The sequence below is a fragment of the Vipera ursinii genome (assembly GCF_947247035.1).
Source record: "Vipera ursinii genome assembly, chromosome: Z".
NCBI classification, from domain to species: Eukaryota; Metazoa; Chordata; class Lepidosauria; order Squamata; family Viperidae; genus Vipera; species Vipera ursinii.
Window position 1 is genome coordinate 29,351,921 of NC_139517.1, and position 18,657 is coordinate 29,370,577.

Genomic DNA, 18,657 nt, shown 5'->3' on the forward strand with positions numbered 1-18,657 from the left:
GTAATCCGAGGGGCACGTGTGTTGCAAACCTCATTTAGTAGCTTTCAGAGCTTCCTTGACTGTTCTTTGGCAGTTAATTGGTATCATGATTTTGCAACCTAATGCTGCAGATTCCTGCCATTTTTAATTGAGAATCATGTGAAAATTGTTGTTATGCTCTAATAATGTTCTTATAAATGGGTAAAATCTGATCTTGCTGAAAACTCCCAATGACTGGGGCTGGAGGAGGAGGGGAATGAAAAATCCTAGTCCTTTATTTTTTTTTATGATCATCCTGTTTGTTGTTGCTCTTGGCCACTATAGGCTGTCCACCCAAGATGTTGTTTTCTTGGCCAAATATGAGAAGGAGAATGTGAGGCCAGGGACGAGAGCCCATTTTTTAGAATCTTTGGCCTGGGTCTTTTTATTTGAACGCATGAGGTATTAAGCAATAGAACAGTAGGAATTGCAGGCATCTGTGTCTCTGAAAGATCTGCTTTCTGTCAATTTCACTCCTTCTCTTCTGATGTCCCAAAGCTCTGGAGTTTGCAGGATCCTCATGACGACTTCCTCAAAGGCACTTTGCACTCCAGCCGCCATTTTAGCACTGGCTTCTGGAGGTAGGAAAAAACAGCAAGAGGTGTCATTTGTCAAATGAAGTACAAGTGTCCAAATTCAGTCTCTTTGAACTCATCATCTTCCAGAGAGGCTGGTCTACATTCCCTCAATCTTAAAAAAAAAACATTATTAATGGTTAAAAATGATGGGAATTGGATAGTGTTGTTTTGAAGAAAGCTTTCCTACTAAGTGGCCTGAACATCGTTTTTAGCTCATCTACATTTAATGAAAAAAAATGGGATAAAATGTGCTATGGGTATCCTGTAGTATTATAAATAAGTGTTATGGATCCTGAGCTACTACAACTCCAAATGTGATGCCAAGAAACTATTTGAAAGGGATACAGTTAAGCAGAAAACAGACAATGTAAACATCAGAGGACATCTGAGGATAGTGGGGAGAGAGATGGGGATTTAACAGAGGAGCAATCATTGTAGGAAGACAGCCATGGTAATTCTAGGGTAAACAAATTATCAAATGGTGTCTGATAGCACCTTTTCCAACTAACACATTAAAAGAAATAAACTTATTAAGTTGGAAAAGATTACTACCAGATTTATTCAGATAGAACTATTAAATAAAGTATCTTCATCACTAAAATCCTATTATTGTTCAGCAAAAGATAAATATTCCTGCATCTGGGTTGTATTGCAGCAACATTGTGATGATAATATATCATCATGTACCTTGAAATGCTATTGTTTTGGGGAGGAATCTATAAATCAATACAAGTGTATATTTTAGAGTGATATAAATATCAGGTTGCATATGAAATCTTTTTAGCTTGTTGCTATGTAGCGGCCTTCCCCCATCAGATTTCTCTTGATAAGAAATGCTATGTTATCATTATTCTAAACCAGCATCCATGGTGAGAGATAGATTGGAAGACCCAGTTAGGAAAATCCTGATTTAAAGTTACTTCTTGTGACAGCAAATTTCTGCTTTAGGAAGGCTACAAAAATCTGAATCACCACTAGAGCAATAAAGTGGTATACAGTAGAAGGCTCCTGTTGCTTCCACCTAGGGATTGTCTGTATCTTATAACTATAGCCCAACCACTTTTGATATAATTTTAGAAGCATTAGTTTGACCTTGCACATGATATTTTAAGTGCTTATAAAATTTGTAAAATAATCTCTATAGCCCCCATATAAGGTCTTTATTACTATCTCTGAAACATCAGGCAAACATCTAACAAAATTCAAAACATATTGCTTAAAAGCTTGCCTCCCATTTCTCTTTTTGAACATTCTACTGCAGGGGTGTTCAAACTTGGCCCTTTTATGACTTGTGGACTTCAACTCCCAGAATTCCTCAGCCAGGCACGCTGGCTGAGGAATTCTGGGAGTTGAAGTCCACAAGTCATAAAACGGCCAAGTTTGAACACCCCTGTTCTACTGAATCTTAAGGGGAACGCAAGAAGGGTTTAAAAAGTGTGGTCAAAAATAAGCATGTTCCTTTTAAATCCTCTCATATCTTATTTCTCTGGCTGCTAGTTTTTCTTCTTCACCTCTGGTGAACCAAGGGGAATCTCTTCCCCACTGAAAGAAAGCATGAAGCATAGAAGGGGTGAGAAAAAATTTTCTTCTGTTAAAAATTGAGAAGGCTAACTGCTGGTATACTTGATGCATCTGTCTCAGTGCGAATTCCCTAATGGCAAATAACTATTTAAATAAATCAAACTTTTTCCAGGAAATTAAGGGTTACCTTCCTTCCCCCCCCCCACTTTATCAACAGATGCTTTGCTGTATCAGACCAAAAGGCCCACCTCTTTCAGCCATTCCTACAGAGGCCTACCAAATGCTTTAGGTGAACCCAACAGTGAATTAAGAACTGAAGAGCACCATCCTGTTCCCGGGAGGTGTGGTGTTATTGTTTGAATATATACATGCCTCTCAAGATCAGTATGGTGCTCTCCAGCTCTTATCCCGCTCTTGGGCTCGCCTGAGGCAATTAGAAAGGTGAATTTCATATGAACAGTAAGCATTATGTTTCTACTGTTTTATGCTAACTCAAGGATGCAAGGACAGGGCTTTAACTCAGTTATGGGGAAAATAAAAGTTATGTTCATTTATGTTGAGAGACTATGGAATCCAACCCTGTCCCTGACACCAGCTTCTCAGCCTTCCAACAAGGGCAAACGAGCACAACAGAATCCCACAATATTCGTTGGGAAAGAACAAGGGGCATGTTTGTATTAATTTATTTAACTGGTGTGTGAACTCTTTAATTATGCTGCAGCCTTGCACTTCCTAACCGCTGTGTCCAGAAAATAATGAAGGATGTTGAACTCAACATTTGTTATTTGCCAGTTTTCCATGCTGCTCTTTCAGTTATTGCTTCTCCTTCTCCACTGCCAAGAATGAGAGTGATTGCCCATCAACTAGTTCAGTACTATGGCTCTGCAGGGCCTAGCTATAGGACAGGGGTAGGCAACCTTGGCTCTTTTATGACTCGTGGACTTCAACTGGCTGGCTCAGGAATTCTGGGAGTTGAAGTCCATAAGTCATAAAAGAGCCAAGGTTGCCTACCCCTGCTATAGGACAACCTTGGAAAGATCTGCCTCCCTCCTCTGTAAAGTTAACTCTCTTCTGTCCTGGGGCTTCCCCAAGTGTTTTACCTATTTTAGTGTATCTTTAGAGATGCCCAAATGGGATGTGTAAGAAGGGGAAGGCAAGCCTGCCTAGGGAAGCCAAACCAAGTCCTGAAGTGAGACCATTCACATTCTGGCTGCATTTGTGGATGTTCTCCTAGAATGGCTGGGTATCTGCAAAGCCACTGGGGAAAAAATCGTTTGCCTGTAAAGAATGGCTCCTTCACAAATCAGGACAGAGTCATTAGTATGTGATTTAAACAGAATGGCAGAAGGATGCAGAGCGGCAATGGGGACAATAAACATGCTGATGTTGTTTCATGCCAACTCAAGGATGGACCGACTGTTCTTTAACTGGTGAAAGGTCTTGAAATAGCAGTTCTATAGTTCTGAAAGGATATCTAAGGACCATAATCCAGAGCTCAGACTTTGCAGGAGTAAATCTAATATCACCTTCCCTCCCACCTAAGCCCTAGCACTGACATCTAGGGGTTAGGTGGGAGGGAAACCTAAGCCCATCCCATCTAGGGGACTTTGGAAGGCTTAAAAGGAATAGTGCTAGGAGTAGGCTGGGGAGAAGATCTGCAAAGATAAGGAAATGTTGATTTTTGCCATCATTTTACTTCTGGAAAATCACATACCTATAAAGAGCATGGAGTGTTTCTGTGCAAATAGCAATCCTTCTCTTTTTGCTACTTCACGGTTGGTCTGTAGATGGGGAGAGAAAATTATTAGGTACTTGATAGGTGGAAGGAGATAGATAGGGAGGTAGGAAGGAAGGACTTTCTTCTAGGTTAACACTGGATCAGCAATCAAATAATAAATACCCCCATGAAGGAATTACCAACTCAGACAAACAAAAACTAAACAATACCCTACTCGAGGCGCTACCAAGAACATGCCACCAACAGTGACAGGGCCAGCCACTTGTCTATTGAGCAAACCCCACTCTCTTCCACTGCTAATAATGTTACCGTGTCAGGTAATGAAATATTGCAAGAAAATAGTCAAGCTCGAGAGCACCAAGGACCTCACAGGACTCTCTTCTAAATTGGGAAAAGGCTAGTTAAGATTATCTTACCAAAGATTCCACTTCCTTAGATCTGACAAGGTTTGATAAATTATAATTACATAGCAATTCCAAAATACATTGTGCTGGAAAAATAAAAAAGCCTCTCTCTGTGAGCAGATGATAATGATATAAATCAAATATGGTATTTAATGGATGTCTTAACTTAAAGGCTGGTAGGGGAACATAGGAAGACCCATGGGCCACACTGAATATATAGGCCAGTTACTTTCCCTTCTTATCCTTGTAACTGTTAAATCAGCAAAGCCCTGCACAATCATGCATTCTTCAGCTCCTCTCTTTACTATACACATACGGAATACTAATAGAACTGTTATCTCTGTAAAAACACAGTGATACATGAATGAGTCAATAGAGCCAACAGATTTACAAATGCCTGGTTTTCAAACATAAAATATATAAATCTGAATTTTGTATTAAGGTTCCACGATCTCATAAAAGATGGATTTTTCTCTCCCCTATTCTACTTATTGTTCTTTTGAGCCTCTTCTGGCTCTTTTCATTTTCTCTAAAGGCAAGCTTGAAAATGGTATATGTAAATATTCCCTGGCTAAATTGGTGCTGATGTTCAGTTCAACATTAGTTCAAAATTCAGTTCTAATGTAGAAATCCTCAAATTATTTATGTTGGCCCCTCAGTACAACAACAACAGTAGCAGCAGCAGCAACAACAAAGATTGGCAAGATTTCCTGTCAGTCTGAGCAAGGAAACACACAAAAAGTAATTTAAAGAAGATATAAATTTAGCGTAGCTTAAAAAACTGATTCCATTCAGGTGGGCGTAAGATGGCCTCTTGCATTCTTTATCTCCTGTTCAAAAAACATTAAGTATGCCTCTGAACTCCAAAATATAGCTTAGTCAACATCTAATACAATTGCTTTGTATGGCCTTCACAAATATTTAACTAATGAAAAAAATTAGTTTTCTTCATAGGAAGAAGAGATTAGTAATAAGGGTAAGACAATCAGAATCACTCATTGTGGTAAAAAGAATATAGGTTTCCTGACTGGCTGTCTCTTCAGTCAATCAGTGCCATATAAACTTGCTTTCTTTTTATAATTGGTAGAATCAAAGATGCTTTCTTCAAAAAGCAACTGGACTTTCTTGGTTTTTTTCTTAAGAACTGAAGAAGCTTCCTAGATCAGGGCTTTTCAAACTTTTCACCCATTGTACCACTTTTAGGATATGGCAACATCGAAGTACCACCAGTTGCCTAGCAAGGTGTCAAAAACTTGATGACCAAAAAAAGAAAGGGGGAAAAAGTGATGAAGTACAGGTAGTCCTCAACTTACAACAGTTCGCTTAGTGACTGTTTGAAGTTACAATGGCACTGAAAAAAGTGCCCCCCCCAAGCCACAGCCGAGCAAGATAACTGCCTGCCTGCCCGGTGGTGCTCTTCCTCCTGCCTGAGGTTTTCACTGTTGTGAGCATTTCTCTTAAGGATTGGCAGCGGGTGTGAGGTGGGGTGTGTTTGTTTTTTATTCCTCCCGTCTGCTGGGTGGTTGTAGCGGGTTTTGGTCACTTCACATGACCCTGGGACACTGTGACCGTCATAAATATGAATCAGTTGTCAAGCATCTGAATGTAAATCACAAGATCCTGGAGATGCTGCAACACTCCAGCTGATTGGCTCTTCTTCTGGGCTCAGCAGAAGTGCTAGGATCAGCGCTGAGCTCCAGCTGGAGCCTGGCGCTGATCCTTGTGCTTCCGCTGAGCCCTGACAGCCCTGCAGCTCCAGCCGTCTCTCGTTCAGGCTTGTGCGGTGCTGCCACCAGTTCAGCTCATTCCCCTCCCGCACTACCACTTTTCTAGGATGGTTGCGTACCACCTGCCAGGTGCCAATGTATCACAGGTAGTACCCGTACCACTGGTTGAAAAGCCCTGTCCTAAATGAAAAATGAAACATTTTCAAAGAAAAAAACCAAGAAAGTCCAATTGCCTTTTCAAAAAAACATTTTTGTGACAACCATGACCTGGATGATTGAGAACCTCCATAGACAATAGGCAGAACAGTTTTCCTGAGCACTATATTTAAAAAAATGTAATCTCAAAATATGGCAACTGCACTTATATTGATAATCAAATGGGCAGTGAAAGAACCTCTGGAGATATTGATCATTTATTTTATTTATTTATTTTTATTTTAATTCCATTTATATCCCGCCCTTCTCCGAAGATTCAGGGCGGCTTACAAGCTTAGCAGTAGCCTTCATTCTATGTATATGCCTGCTTATTAGGGCTTTTCACACCCACCCCCCCAAGTGGCATTATTACAAAGTCAGCTTAATTGCCCCCAACAATCTGGATCCTCATTTTACCTACCTCGGAAGGATGGAAGGCTGAGTCAACCTTGAGCCTGGTGGGATGCGAACCTGCACTAATTGCAGGCAGCTGGTGTTACTTAAGGAGGCATTAGCCCACTGCTCCACCAAGGCTCTATATTTGTCCATTTTCCTTTGGTCTTTCAACATATTTAAGGCTGATCTTTTTCATTTTGTATACTGATAATCAATTTGATGTCATTTTATGAAGAACATGATAGTATAAACATAATTAAAGGAGACAGAAGGATATGCAAAGACAGGCAGAGCAAAAAAAAAAAGTGAATTAGAAATGCAGAAAATATTGTTAAGAGAAGCCATACACGAGACCTCCCTCATTTACGACTGCTTTTCTTACTAGGAAAATTCCAGTTGTCTGGTGAAAGCAGAAACCAAAAAAGCAAACCAAAACACAGAGTAGCAACAGAGAAGCTGCTGACTTCAGAAGCAGCTTGAACAGATTGCTCATTACATCAGAGCAGGAGAAAGATGGAGAGGTCTCGTTCAGGATGCTGAGGTACGAAGGCAGCTGATGCAGCTGGCAAAGCGTAGGAGGCAGCAATAAGAAGGAGCAAACACCCAACAGGCTTCTGCAGACTGGGACAAGATTCTCGGTAATGGGGAGGGAGGGAGGGAAGGAGGGAGGGAAACTAATTAGAACCAGCCTTTCACTCCTGTTGTTTACATATGAACAGGCTCTGTGTTTCAGCTCTACAAGAGGCTGCACGCTATGCGCATTTGCTATCGAGCAACCTAAAATGTGGGAGCATTTTTAATCTATTTATTTATTTATTTTATTAGACTTATATACCGCCCTTCTCCCGTAGGACTCAGGGCGGTTCACGAGGGTTTTTTTTTAAAAAAAACAATACACAAGTTACAAAAATTAAAAACAATTAAAATGATTACAATAACCTTAAATTAAAAACCCCAATTACGATTAAAAATACAATTAAAATCTAGGGTATATATAATTAAAATTATTCAAAAGACCATACTTAGATCACATTGCAGGGAAAAACTAAGTCCTTCGGGAATAGGGCGGTATATAAATTCAATAAATAAATAAATAAAAACATTTTTGTTGCAATGATCGCTTTATATTATACAATTCAATCTACTTCCTGTTTTCCAAATGCATCCCATAACATACTCTTCTTCTCCTTCTTAGAAGGGATCCTGGAGGTCATTTAGTCCAACCCCCTGCTCAGGCAGGAAACCCTATACCATTTCAGACAAAGGCTGTCCAATCTCTTCTTAAAAACTTCCAATGTTGGAGCATTCACAATTTCTGGAGGCAGGTTGTTCCACTGATTAATTGTTCTAACTGTCTGGAAATATCTCCTTAGTTCTACGTTGCTTCTCTCTTTGGTTAGTTTCCATCCTTTGCTTCTTGTCCTGCCTTCAGGCGCTTTGGAGAATAGCTTGACTCCCTCTTCTTTGTGGCAGCCCCTGAGATATTGGAACACTGCTATCATGTCACCCCTCATCCTTCTCTTCGTTAAACTAGACATACCCAATTCCAGCAACTGTTCCTTATATGTTTTAGCCTCTGTACTCTTTCTAGAGTTTCAACATCTTTTTTACATCGTGGTGACCAAAACCAGATGCAGTATTCCAAGTGTGGCCTTACCAAGGCATTGTAAAGTGGTATTAACACTTGATTCTTGATTCTATCTTTGTTAATGCAGCTTAGCACTGTGTTGGCTTTTTTGGCAGCAGCAGCAGCACACTGCTGGCTCATATTTAAGTTATTGTCCACTAGGACTCCGAGATTCCACTTAGTTACTATTATTGAGCAAGGTACCACCTATACCAGTTATGGCGAACCTTTTAGAGATCGAGTGCCCAAAGTGCAACCCAAACCCCACTTAGTTATTGTTGGGTGCTGGATGGATGTGGCCCGCTGGGTAGGCATGGCCTACTGGGTGGACATGGCTGGCATGGGCATGGCCTGCTGGGTGGGCATGGCCAGCTCAGCGTCAGGGGCACGTGTGGGCCTGGGCAGGACTGGGGTGGATCTAAGGGTCTCCAGCGGAGGGGTGGGTGGGACTGGAGCAAGCGCCGGGGCATGGTCCACTGGAGGAGCCTCACTGAGCCTTAGGCCATGCAGGGGGCCCCTGGATGGTGGCACGGACTGCCTGGAGCCCTGGGCAGTGGAGTTCAAGCGGCCTTGAGCTCCCACGGCACCAGGACCCCACTACCCTGCCTACCCTAGCCACACTTCCCTGAGGGGGTGCCTAGCTGGGTTTACTTCCTCCTCAAGGATACTGCTTTTGTACTTGGTCTCCTTGGCCAGGTTGCTAATGGTGGGTGCAGGAGGGCAAAGTGTGTGGGTCAGAGGGAGGCCCATTCCCTCTCCAAGCAAGGAGACCTGGCTTTGTAACCAAAGCATCCTCAGCAATAGGATGGCAGACCACCAGGGGATGGCAACAGGGCTGCTGGTGGCCAAGTGCTAAGGCAGGACTTCCCTCAGACCCTCCCTCCCTCTTATTCCAATCTCCTTCCTCCCTTCTTTCCTCCCTCCTTTGCATTCCCATCTCCTTCCTTCTTTCCTTCCCTTTCTTTCCTGTTTCCTCCCCTCCTTCCTTCCTTCCCTCCCTCTGTGACCAGGAAGGGGCGAGGGGAGGGGGAGAGGTTGGCAGCACTTCTCTCAAAGAGTTGGAAGAACTTTTGTCCAAGCCCCTGCTCAAGCAGGGGATGTATACCATTCCAGACAATGGAATATCCAATCTCTACTTAAAAGCCTCCAGTGATGGGAGCATCCACAACTTCTGAAGGCAAGCCTTTTCACTGGTTAGTTGTTTTCACAAGTCCTTAGTTCTAGGCTGGTTTTCTTCTTGATTAGTTTCCATCTATTATTGCCTTCTGATGCTTTGGAAAATAGGTTGACCCCTTCTTCTCTGTGGCAGCCATCAAATATTAGAACATTGCTATCATGTCACCACCCCTAGCCCTTAAGCTAGACACACCCAATTCCCACAAACATTTGTCATATGTTTTAGCCTCCAGCCCCCTAATCATCTATATTTACCATCCATTTAGATCAGATGGTCCCCCTGGTTTGGTTTATAGAACAGTGGCCATGAGCAGAGCCTTCCCAGAGACAGCACCCCAATTACAGAACTTTCTTCCAAGGAAAATATGAACAGTGCATCCCTCACCCGTTTAGAGGCAACTCCAAATACTGTTCAGCCAGTGCTGTTTTAAGCAGTGCTGGTGATGCTTTACAAAAGCTGTCTTTGAGAGTTTTTTTGTAAACCGCCCTGGATTTCTCAGAAACATTTAATTTTGAATTAGATGTTGATTTAATAAATTAGGCAGAAGAAACAAATGTTTAAATACATCTAAATCCCACAGACCTAATGCCTCCTAGGCGCATACTGCAGAGAAAATAAGGCATTGCATGTCTAGCCAGCATAGCCACAGGATTATTGCAATGTGGTCCATGACACCCAAAAGACATTAGTTTGGGTAAGGCTGGATTAAATTATAAAAGAGCAGATGAGAGGAAGTAGAAGCAAGAAACACTTTCCACGCCTCTGACTAAATAATTGGGGGGGGGGAGTTGACTCTTAACTTCCCGTTCAATCCAAAGAGTTCTATGATTTTAGGGAGGGAAGGTGGCAAGAATAGACCACAAAGCCAATCTGCGAGCTTGCTCTCTCACCTGCCTGCACACCAACTCCCCGACGCAGCACATGGCTCCAAGCCATCTCCCCAGAAGTCCTTTGCAGATAAGTAAAGGTTAGTAAAAAAATGTTTGGGGGAGGCGAGGGCATCTAGGCAAGGGCGGCAACCTTACCTTGCGCGGCTTTGGCAGGTGTTTGGCAGGGGAGGGAAGCAACAGGCCCCACCCCTCGCATGGAGCGCCCTGCTCCCGCGCTCCCCCCACCTCCACACGGCACCTTTTTTCTAGCTCCGACGCATCACTTCCTCTGCCACTGTCTGGGACTGAAAATAAAGTTCAATCAAGAAATTTCAACTTTGTGAGAACTTTTTTTCCCCCGCGAGAAGTTGAATTTTTTTTTTGCACATGGCGGCGGAGGTCTAGGACTGGGGCGACGGCATGCGTGCCCACAGAGAGGGCTCCACGTGCCACCTGTGGCACGTGTGCCATAAGTTCGTCACTACGGACCTATATTATACCTGTGCATTTGGTTTTTCTTGCTTAAATGTAGAATCTTACTTTTTTCACCACTGAATTTTATTTTGTTAGATAGCGTCCTATGTTCAAGTCTTTCAAGATCCTTCTGTATCTTAAGCCTGTCTTCTGGAGTGCTGGCTATTCCTGCCAGCTTGATGTCATCTGCAAATCTGATCAGTTCCCCATCTATCCCCTCATCCAAATAATTTCCTAACAGTCTCTAGCTTTCTGACTTTTGTTCATTCTCTTCAACTTCTGTCTTTGTATGTCATGTAGGAACAGCAGAGCAAAAGTCAGTAAGAATCTTGGGAGAAAAAAAATCTTAATTCCAGGAAATGCTGAGCATTCACACTATTATACTACAATCGAACCAAATGAAAAAACTATGTGATGAGCAACTGAATCTCAGGAATATTAGCAAACAGATTGCACGATGGGAAACATGAAGAGAAATGGCTAGGTCACAGGTCTGCAATCCGCGGCTCCAGAGCCTCATGTGGCTCTTTCAGCCGTCTCCTGCGGCTCCCAGTCCTCTGCCATGTGCAGTCCAAAAAAAAAAAAAAGTGGGACTAAAAAAGTTCAACCAATCAATTCAAATATGCAGGGTAGGTGCATATCTCGCCTTGCCTCCACTCTTCAGTCAAACCCTGTTCTGCGCATGTGCGCATGTACACACATGCGCACACATTTTTTGCGGCTCCCAGTTTTTCCTTTTGTGAGGGAACCGGTTCCGAGTGGCTCTTTCACTGTTTCAGGTTGCCGACCCCTGGGCTAGGTGAATGAGGTCCCTTCAGGAGATCAATTGCAGAATATGACTACCACAAATATCTAAAGAATAAGTATATGCCAGCCCCCCTGCATGGGAGGGAGGCAGCATCTGAAGTTCCCGAACTTCCCCCAGTTGTGGGAAGTTTGAATGCAAACCTAGAGCCCCACAAAAAAATTCTATCAAACTGTAGTAATTACCACTATGAAAGAAAGGAAGAATAAGCAATACATAGAGAACAATATTAAACTGAATTAAATTTAACTTGTCTCCCCTTTCCCCTTAGTTCTTTCCCTGGCCACCTAGTATGCCACACAAACATACTAATAACTCACCTCATCAATTTTGTTGCCCACCAACATCTTCACAACATTTTTCTTGGTATAGATCTCTAGCTCCTGTAGCCAGCTTTCCAGGCCCACAAATGTCTCTCTCCTGGTAACATCATAAACTGCATAATGGTGTAAACCATACAGATGCCTTGTGTTTACATAGGAGAACATTTTCAGTAAGCCCAAAATAGAGAAACGGTTGATCCACTTCTAATCAGATAACATAAAGTGATTGGGCTGGATAGAACCACATCTGGTTCTACTTAGGTTTATGAGCAATCTTGGACTATGGTCCAATCATTTCTAACAATGACCATCCTTAGCGTGTTAGTAGGTTCATAACATCCAGATATATTTAGGCAAGAGGAAGGCTGTTGTTGTATTCCATGCAAAAGTCATCTTAAATGATGTACATAAAAAAGGCAAGCCTTCCAATGCCTCCTAAACACTTTAGCCTTCAAGTGCCATCAACTATCCAATATGTCTAATGGCAAGGGAGGATAATAGCTCTGACTGAAAACATTTGAAGGCCACCAGATTTCTTGTCTGCTGTTCTTGGAGGTAAACATAGATATACCCACAAAGAGAAAAATTCAGGAAGAAAATGGAAGATCCTGGCTTCATTTAGCTGTGTGATGAGGGTACATGCCTCCTGCATCTCTGTCCCATCTATGCCAGTCCTCCTTCAAATATTGCCCCTGGCCATCAAGAGGGAGTCTACCTCTGCTTGGCAGCCATCTGTACTAGAAAGTTATTCTGCATTTTTATCTTTCCCCCCTTATTGTGTGTGTGTGTGTGGGGGGGAAGCAGCAGCTTGCAGACTACTATAGTATACTAGTATACTATAGTATACCACATGTTGAGAACCAGTTTTTCTTCCCAGAATGCAATAGTGAAATATGGGACTGCTGTGAAGGCACTTCTGCTTCAATTCAATGTCTCAAGCAATCAAGGTGCCATATTTTGTATCTGCACAAAGGTACACTTCCCCATGGTGTATGTATGCAATGGAATTGTAATTATTGCACCAAATAGGGTTTTGGATTATCAAGAGCACATCTATTGCATGTAATTGGTGTCAAGCCATGAGGAGATCGTCCCCACATGACAAAATCACTTTGGGAACATAGCAAAAAATTCTGAAGAGGATGGGTATATTATAGCCGTATTAAAATACTCTTCGGAGTTTAGCTTAACTTGGATCAAAGCTTGAAAGGCTCATGTGCTTTATTACATCTACATCTGCATCAATAGAAACATCTTATAAATCAAACTAAGGGGTCTTTGGCTTTCATATTTGAAGTATTTTTAGGTAACATGAAACTCTTCTGAAGGAACAAACACCGCCAACAAACAAGTCAGTACCATAGGAGCAAACGCCAGCAATTTTTCTTCTGAGGCTGTTTATGCCAGCTACCCTGAGAGGAATAGATGTACTTCCATTTACTTGTGCCCTTAAAATGTTTGGCTTCAGTAAGGTTGATTATGTTCGTGCTATAACTACTACCTACCTAAAATTATACCTTGAGCACCTCGATAATAGCTTGGAGTCAATGTTCGAAATCTTTCCTGCCCTGCTGTGTCCTGCAAAAGGAAAACAAAGCTGTTTTTGTTGTGTTTTTTTAAAGGGTAATTTAAAACTCTGTAGCATGAATATATTTTTTAAAAAGTTAAGATTTGCAAAAAGTAAAACTGCTTTCAGGGTTGCCAACAGATGTGTTGATGATGATAATTTTATTGTCACTTTGAATGTACACCAATCGGCATACATCAAAATGAAATTTCGTTGCATACAGCTCTCAAAGGGTCACCACCTCCGATATATACTCCTTGTTCGGGGTCCGCTCAAATTTCACATTGTCCATTTTAGTCTCTAGGGAGTGAACGATGGCAAACAGGACAGATGGAAATGGGGCTCCATGTGGATTAGCCCTCAAGTTAGCTTGTATTCTGACAACCTCGCCTTCTTTCCTTTTTCTGATCCTGACTCTTCCTTTTCCTTTAAGAGGCCTTGCTTCTTTTCGCCCCTGGAGCACGCTGCTGCCGCCGCCACCAACTCCTCCAAAAGCCTCTCTCTCTTCCTCTGGGCCTGCCTACAGCCTCATCCAGTTCCTTTGCTCCATAAGCTCCAGGTCCTCTCTGCCTCCTCTGGAAACAGCCCTGATTTGCAGTAGAATCCATCACTGGGCCAGCAGTCAGATCTTGCTGTTGGCAGAACAAATTCAAACAGCGCCAACGACTTTTAACGGTCTCACCAACAGTTCCAAAACAACTAGAAACTCGCCAGGCCAGCAAAGATTGTCGGTCGTATGTTACCTTAGTTCCACCATGTTGCTCAAACACGTCAAAATCTTCCTGATCATGCGGCTTATAGCCCTTACTATCCCTCCCAAAACTATTCGCTTTCAAGAGCCAATGCAGCCGCAGCCATTCCAGGCGCCGCCATCTTAGAAATGTTCAAGGTTGGGAGGCTCTAAAGCTGAAATCTAAAGTCATAATTTGCCATCATGAGCTCTAGGCTTTTATTATAAAACAAAATGTTCCCAAGTTTGACAATGTAGCACATGTTTACGAGAAGAAAATATATTATTTATGTGTGTGTGTGGGTGTGTGTATGTTGGGTGGAGCACCCAGTCTACCAAATATAAAGCAGTCTGTTCTGCGTTTCGCTCCAGTCTAGGAGCATCTTTTGCAGGCAGATATCACTACTGTGAAAACTGTAAATTCAAAATTTTGTGACTGACAAAGAGTTAAAGGGAAACCAGTATAGCTATTTCAAACTCCTTAGCTCTCATCATCTAGTCTTACCCCTCTGGGATTCGAACCTGGGCAGCTTGCATGTTAGGCAGCTGTATTAACCTTTAGGCCACAGGCTCCCCCTCACTGCTGTCAGTAGAGGCCAGGGAGGATATATATCTATGTGTTGGGTGGAGTACCCGGTCTACCAAATATAAAGTAGTCTGTTCTGCATTTCGCTCCAGTCTATGAGCATCTTTTGCAGGCAGACGTTATGCAAAAGATGCCCCTAGACTGGAGCGAAATGCAGAAAAGACTGCTTTGTATTTGGTAGACCGGGTGCTCCACCCAACACACACACACACACACACACACACACACACACACACGTATGTATATATAATGTAAGATTGCATATGATATTTCCCCCTGCATATTTTCTTCAGTTCCAAACATGAATGTGTGCAGCTATGAAATGGATACAGCAGCCTATGTATCAGGAAAGTCAAGCTCCTAGCTTCAAGATTTGCATTTGATGCCAGGGGGCAGAATTAAGGACTACCCACAATTTGTCCTGCACATACAGACACATTTGTATACATAAACTTTCTGTTCCCCCTTTGAGTTCTCAAAGTTTCAAAGCCTTAGACTCCTCTCAGCACCTCCGTCAAAGGCTCCAAAGTCCTGATTTTTAGAGAATTCTATGGCCACCTAGTCTGCAAGAAAGATGCTAGGATTACCAAGTGGATTTTATAGCTGTCCTAACTTCTTCTTGCAAGACTTAGTAGTGATGGAGTTGTACATTGAAAGGACTCTATGGTCATAGAGCCTTGCAAGAAATTTGCAGCAACTGTGTCGTAGGGAAAGAGCAGCAGAGTCAGTTATGTAACACGGATTATTTAAGTAACCTAAACTCATATGTGTGCACACATCCTCAACATCCCTCAAGTATTGAGTATTGAGAAGCATAGGAAAATCCAGGGTTTTGAATAATTAGAAAAACAATCAAAGAGGGAAAAACTCTTAATGGGAAAATTATAATAGTAATAATACAGATTCTTTATTTTTGAAAGGCTGGATTTGCGCAATATCAATAGGCCACTATTGATTTTAAAAACTTATCAGTCTCCCACTTGAAGCAGAGGGCAAGTATGAGAAGGGGTTAGGTATATCTATATGAGTCACTGCAGTACCAGAAGTTAAGCTTAAATAGAAGTCCACTGTTGCTTCTGTTTGAAGATACAACTATCTGGTGGCTTCTAGGTGAAAGTGCAGATCTGGTTACGGATTGGGGGACAATTCTATTGCCACTCACAAGGCAGTAAATATCACGGCCGAAACCCAAATGTTTATTGCACAGGTCTTCAAACTTGGCCCTTTTATGACTTGTGGACTTCAACTCCCAGATTTCCTCAGCCAGCGTGCCTGGCTGAGGAATTCTGGGAGTTGAAGTCCACAAGTCATAAAAGGGCCAAGTTTGAAGACCCCTGGTTTATTGTCTCCTTGGGCCGAGAGGGGCAACTGAATTCCAACTCACCTGCCTTCCAGCTCCTACTTTCCTTCCTGAGCATCCTGGTATGTCAGTATCAGTTACTTTGAAAGGGAAAGATACGAACTTGGGAGAACCGAACCAATTTATTTTTGAGAGGAAAGAGATGTTTTGATATGAATCTGGGTGCAGAATAAGAAAGTTAAGCCCTACTGTCTGGCGATTTTCTGCACACCTACAAGAGCCAAAGGGCAACACTGACTGGCTGGTAGTTCACTGCTTGTAAACATGCTCCAGCCTTGTACTGCTCCAATTTCTGAAAAGGTCTGAAAAGACCAGAACAGCTCAGAATAACAGAAAGTGCACTTTGAATTGGAATCTGAAGAATATGAGGGTGGGCAAACTGGTAATCTCTATGCATGTTATGCGAATTTCAGAAATATGTATTTTTACCATAGATTGAAGGTTTCAGAAATATGCATTCTTACTATAGATTGAAAGAATGTTGTTGCTCCTTCCTTCCTTCTCCTGCCCCTCCCCTCCCTCTCTTCTGCTTTCCTTTCTTTAGAAATACATTATTTTCCTGGATTGGGAAGGGAGACTATGCTGCTTACCCATATTGCTAGCCGAAGGGGAAAATTCCCAGCGATCATCTTCTTCACTTTAAAGTCAACACCTGATAACCAAGCAGATAAACACAGGATTAGAAAAATACACCAAGCCATCTGTCTCTGTCATGGTACCTGAGAGCAACCCTGGGCCTACTTACCAGTTGCTTGACAATAATAGAGTCAATGATCTAACAGTAGCAAACAAATAGAATGCAGCATTAGGCATAACCTGCAGCTTTAGCAAGATTCCCCATTCTCAGCAATATCTATTCTTAGAAAATAGACAATTGGAAAACTGCAGTCCTTGTTTGCTTCATTTAGTTCATAATTTTAAGATAAATATCTTTTTCTAAGACTGCTTCTGGAGCTCAGATAGAACCTGGAGGCCATCTTAGAGAATAAAAATAAGGATTGATGCTACCACTGCTTTGTTTGGAAGCGTGCCCTCTTATTGAATGGATAATTTGTGATTGGCCACACCTACCAGAGCTACTATTTTGTAAGAATAATACATTCTCAAAATTCCACATTGTTCATTGGCTCAACAAGGCTGGGAAGCCCTGGCTAAGCCATCAATGTTAGTTTACAGAAAAACATGGCAAATCAAACCAAATAAAATTATACTGTGGCTTGGTGATGATATATGGATCCTGCTAGAGAAATAATGAAGAATCAGAACAGCAATCTAAGCATGTCTGGAAAGTAGCAGGTTAGAAAAGGCTGGTGCAGGGCATTTTAGATCAGTTTTTGGAAGTGTGAGTAGGAAATTCTTATCTAATTTGCCAAACCAGACTATGGATTAAATGCAATTAAAGAAGTGTAGCATAAACATATTTTGTTACTATACTTTGTGCGAATTGATTCACCCAAATCCTGATCTCTATATATCCCAACTTGGATGTTATTTCTGAAAAATCTATGGTTAATTTCTTTTCAGTCACTAAGTACAGATTATAGGTAATCCATGGTCATATGCTTTAATGGTTGTAAAACATCAAACACATGTTTGACCCAATTTTATGTCTCTTTATGTCCCTGTGGTGGTCATTAAGTGAATCACCATTGTGCTGCAAATGATAAGTTCAGTCACATGACTGCAGAGGGGACTGACTGTGGGAACTCATACCTTCAAATGGTCTCTAAGCAACCCATCATAGATCAAGTACTACCTGTATATTGACATCACAAGCTAATTTAAAGAACTGATTAATTAACAGAAAACACTGCTTCCCAATTATTTACAGTTGTACAATAAATCTTGGATACAAATTTCAATTTTTGGAATTGTAGCTATTTTAGGTTTGGACAATGTAGCATGCATTAAAACTTGGTTAAAAGGCCAAATATGAGGAACACTAAAATTGTGTATGTTTGTGTGTATGTTTATGTGCCTTTAAGCAATCTGTTTATCTTTGCTATCAAAATGGGAGGCTGCAATAATCAGTTCTGATCCCCCCCCCCGTCTTTTTCTCATATGTGAACAGGCAGCATTGCTCACCAATAGTTGGACTGAGGTACGGCTCAAATGTGTCTTCAGCAAATCTCAGCAAAAGGCTACAGGACAGACAAAAGAGGGGAAAAATAATAAAACACAAGGAACACTTATCTGCCTTTGGAACAAAGTTCCCCGGTTCCTTCCCATGCTGTGACCCTGCCCACCTGGATTTCCCCACTGCGCTGTCTCCAATCAACAATATCTTCAGAGTGGGCAGAGATGCAGTGTCCTTTTGTGCCATGGTGAGCTTTATTACCAGATGCACAGGGAATTTAGCAGAATGAAAAGAAGGATGCTATCCCAACATCCAAGCCAAGAAAGCTAGAAAGAGGGAAAAGAGAAGTCAGAGGATAATTTGCCACCACTTAGTTCCCCATCTTTTCTTCCAACAGAAAGAATTACGGTCCAGGAAGACAAAACTGGAGTTTAAGAAGACATATTTGCAAATTTAAAAGTTATAGCTTTGAAGAACGGGACAAA

General features: G+C 41.9%; 1 protein-coding gene across 1 annotated transcript; it reads right to left on the reverse strand.

The window, feature by feature from the left end:
• Window positions 1-423: 423 nt before the first annotated feature.
• Window positions 424-18,457, reverse strand: LOC310649526 (ras-related protein Rab-18-like; the record flags this gene model as incomplete). The annotated part of the gene is made up of 7 exons (XM_083378024.1): window positions 18,342-18,457; window positions 18,181-18,236; window positions 16,686-16,747; window positions 13,358-13,430; window positions 11,850-11,965; window positions 3,832-3,898; window positions 424-593 (listed from the first exon to the last, which is right to left on the reverse strand). Exons 1-7 carry the CDS (start codon window positions 18,416-18,418, stop codon window positions 424-426), a joined length of 621 nt encoding a protein of 206 aa, XP_083234150.1. The 5' UTR covers window positions 18,419-18,457.
• Between the last annotated feature and the right edge of the window lie 200 nt (window positions 18,458-18,657).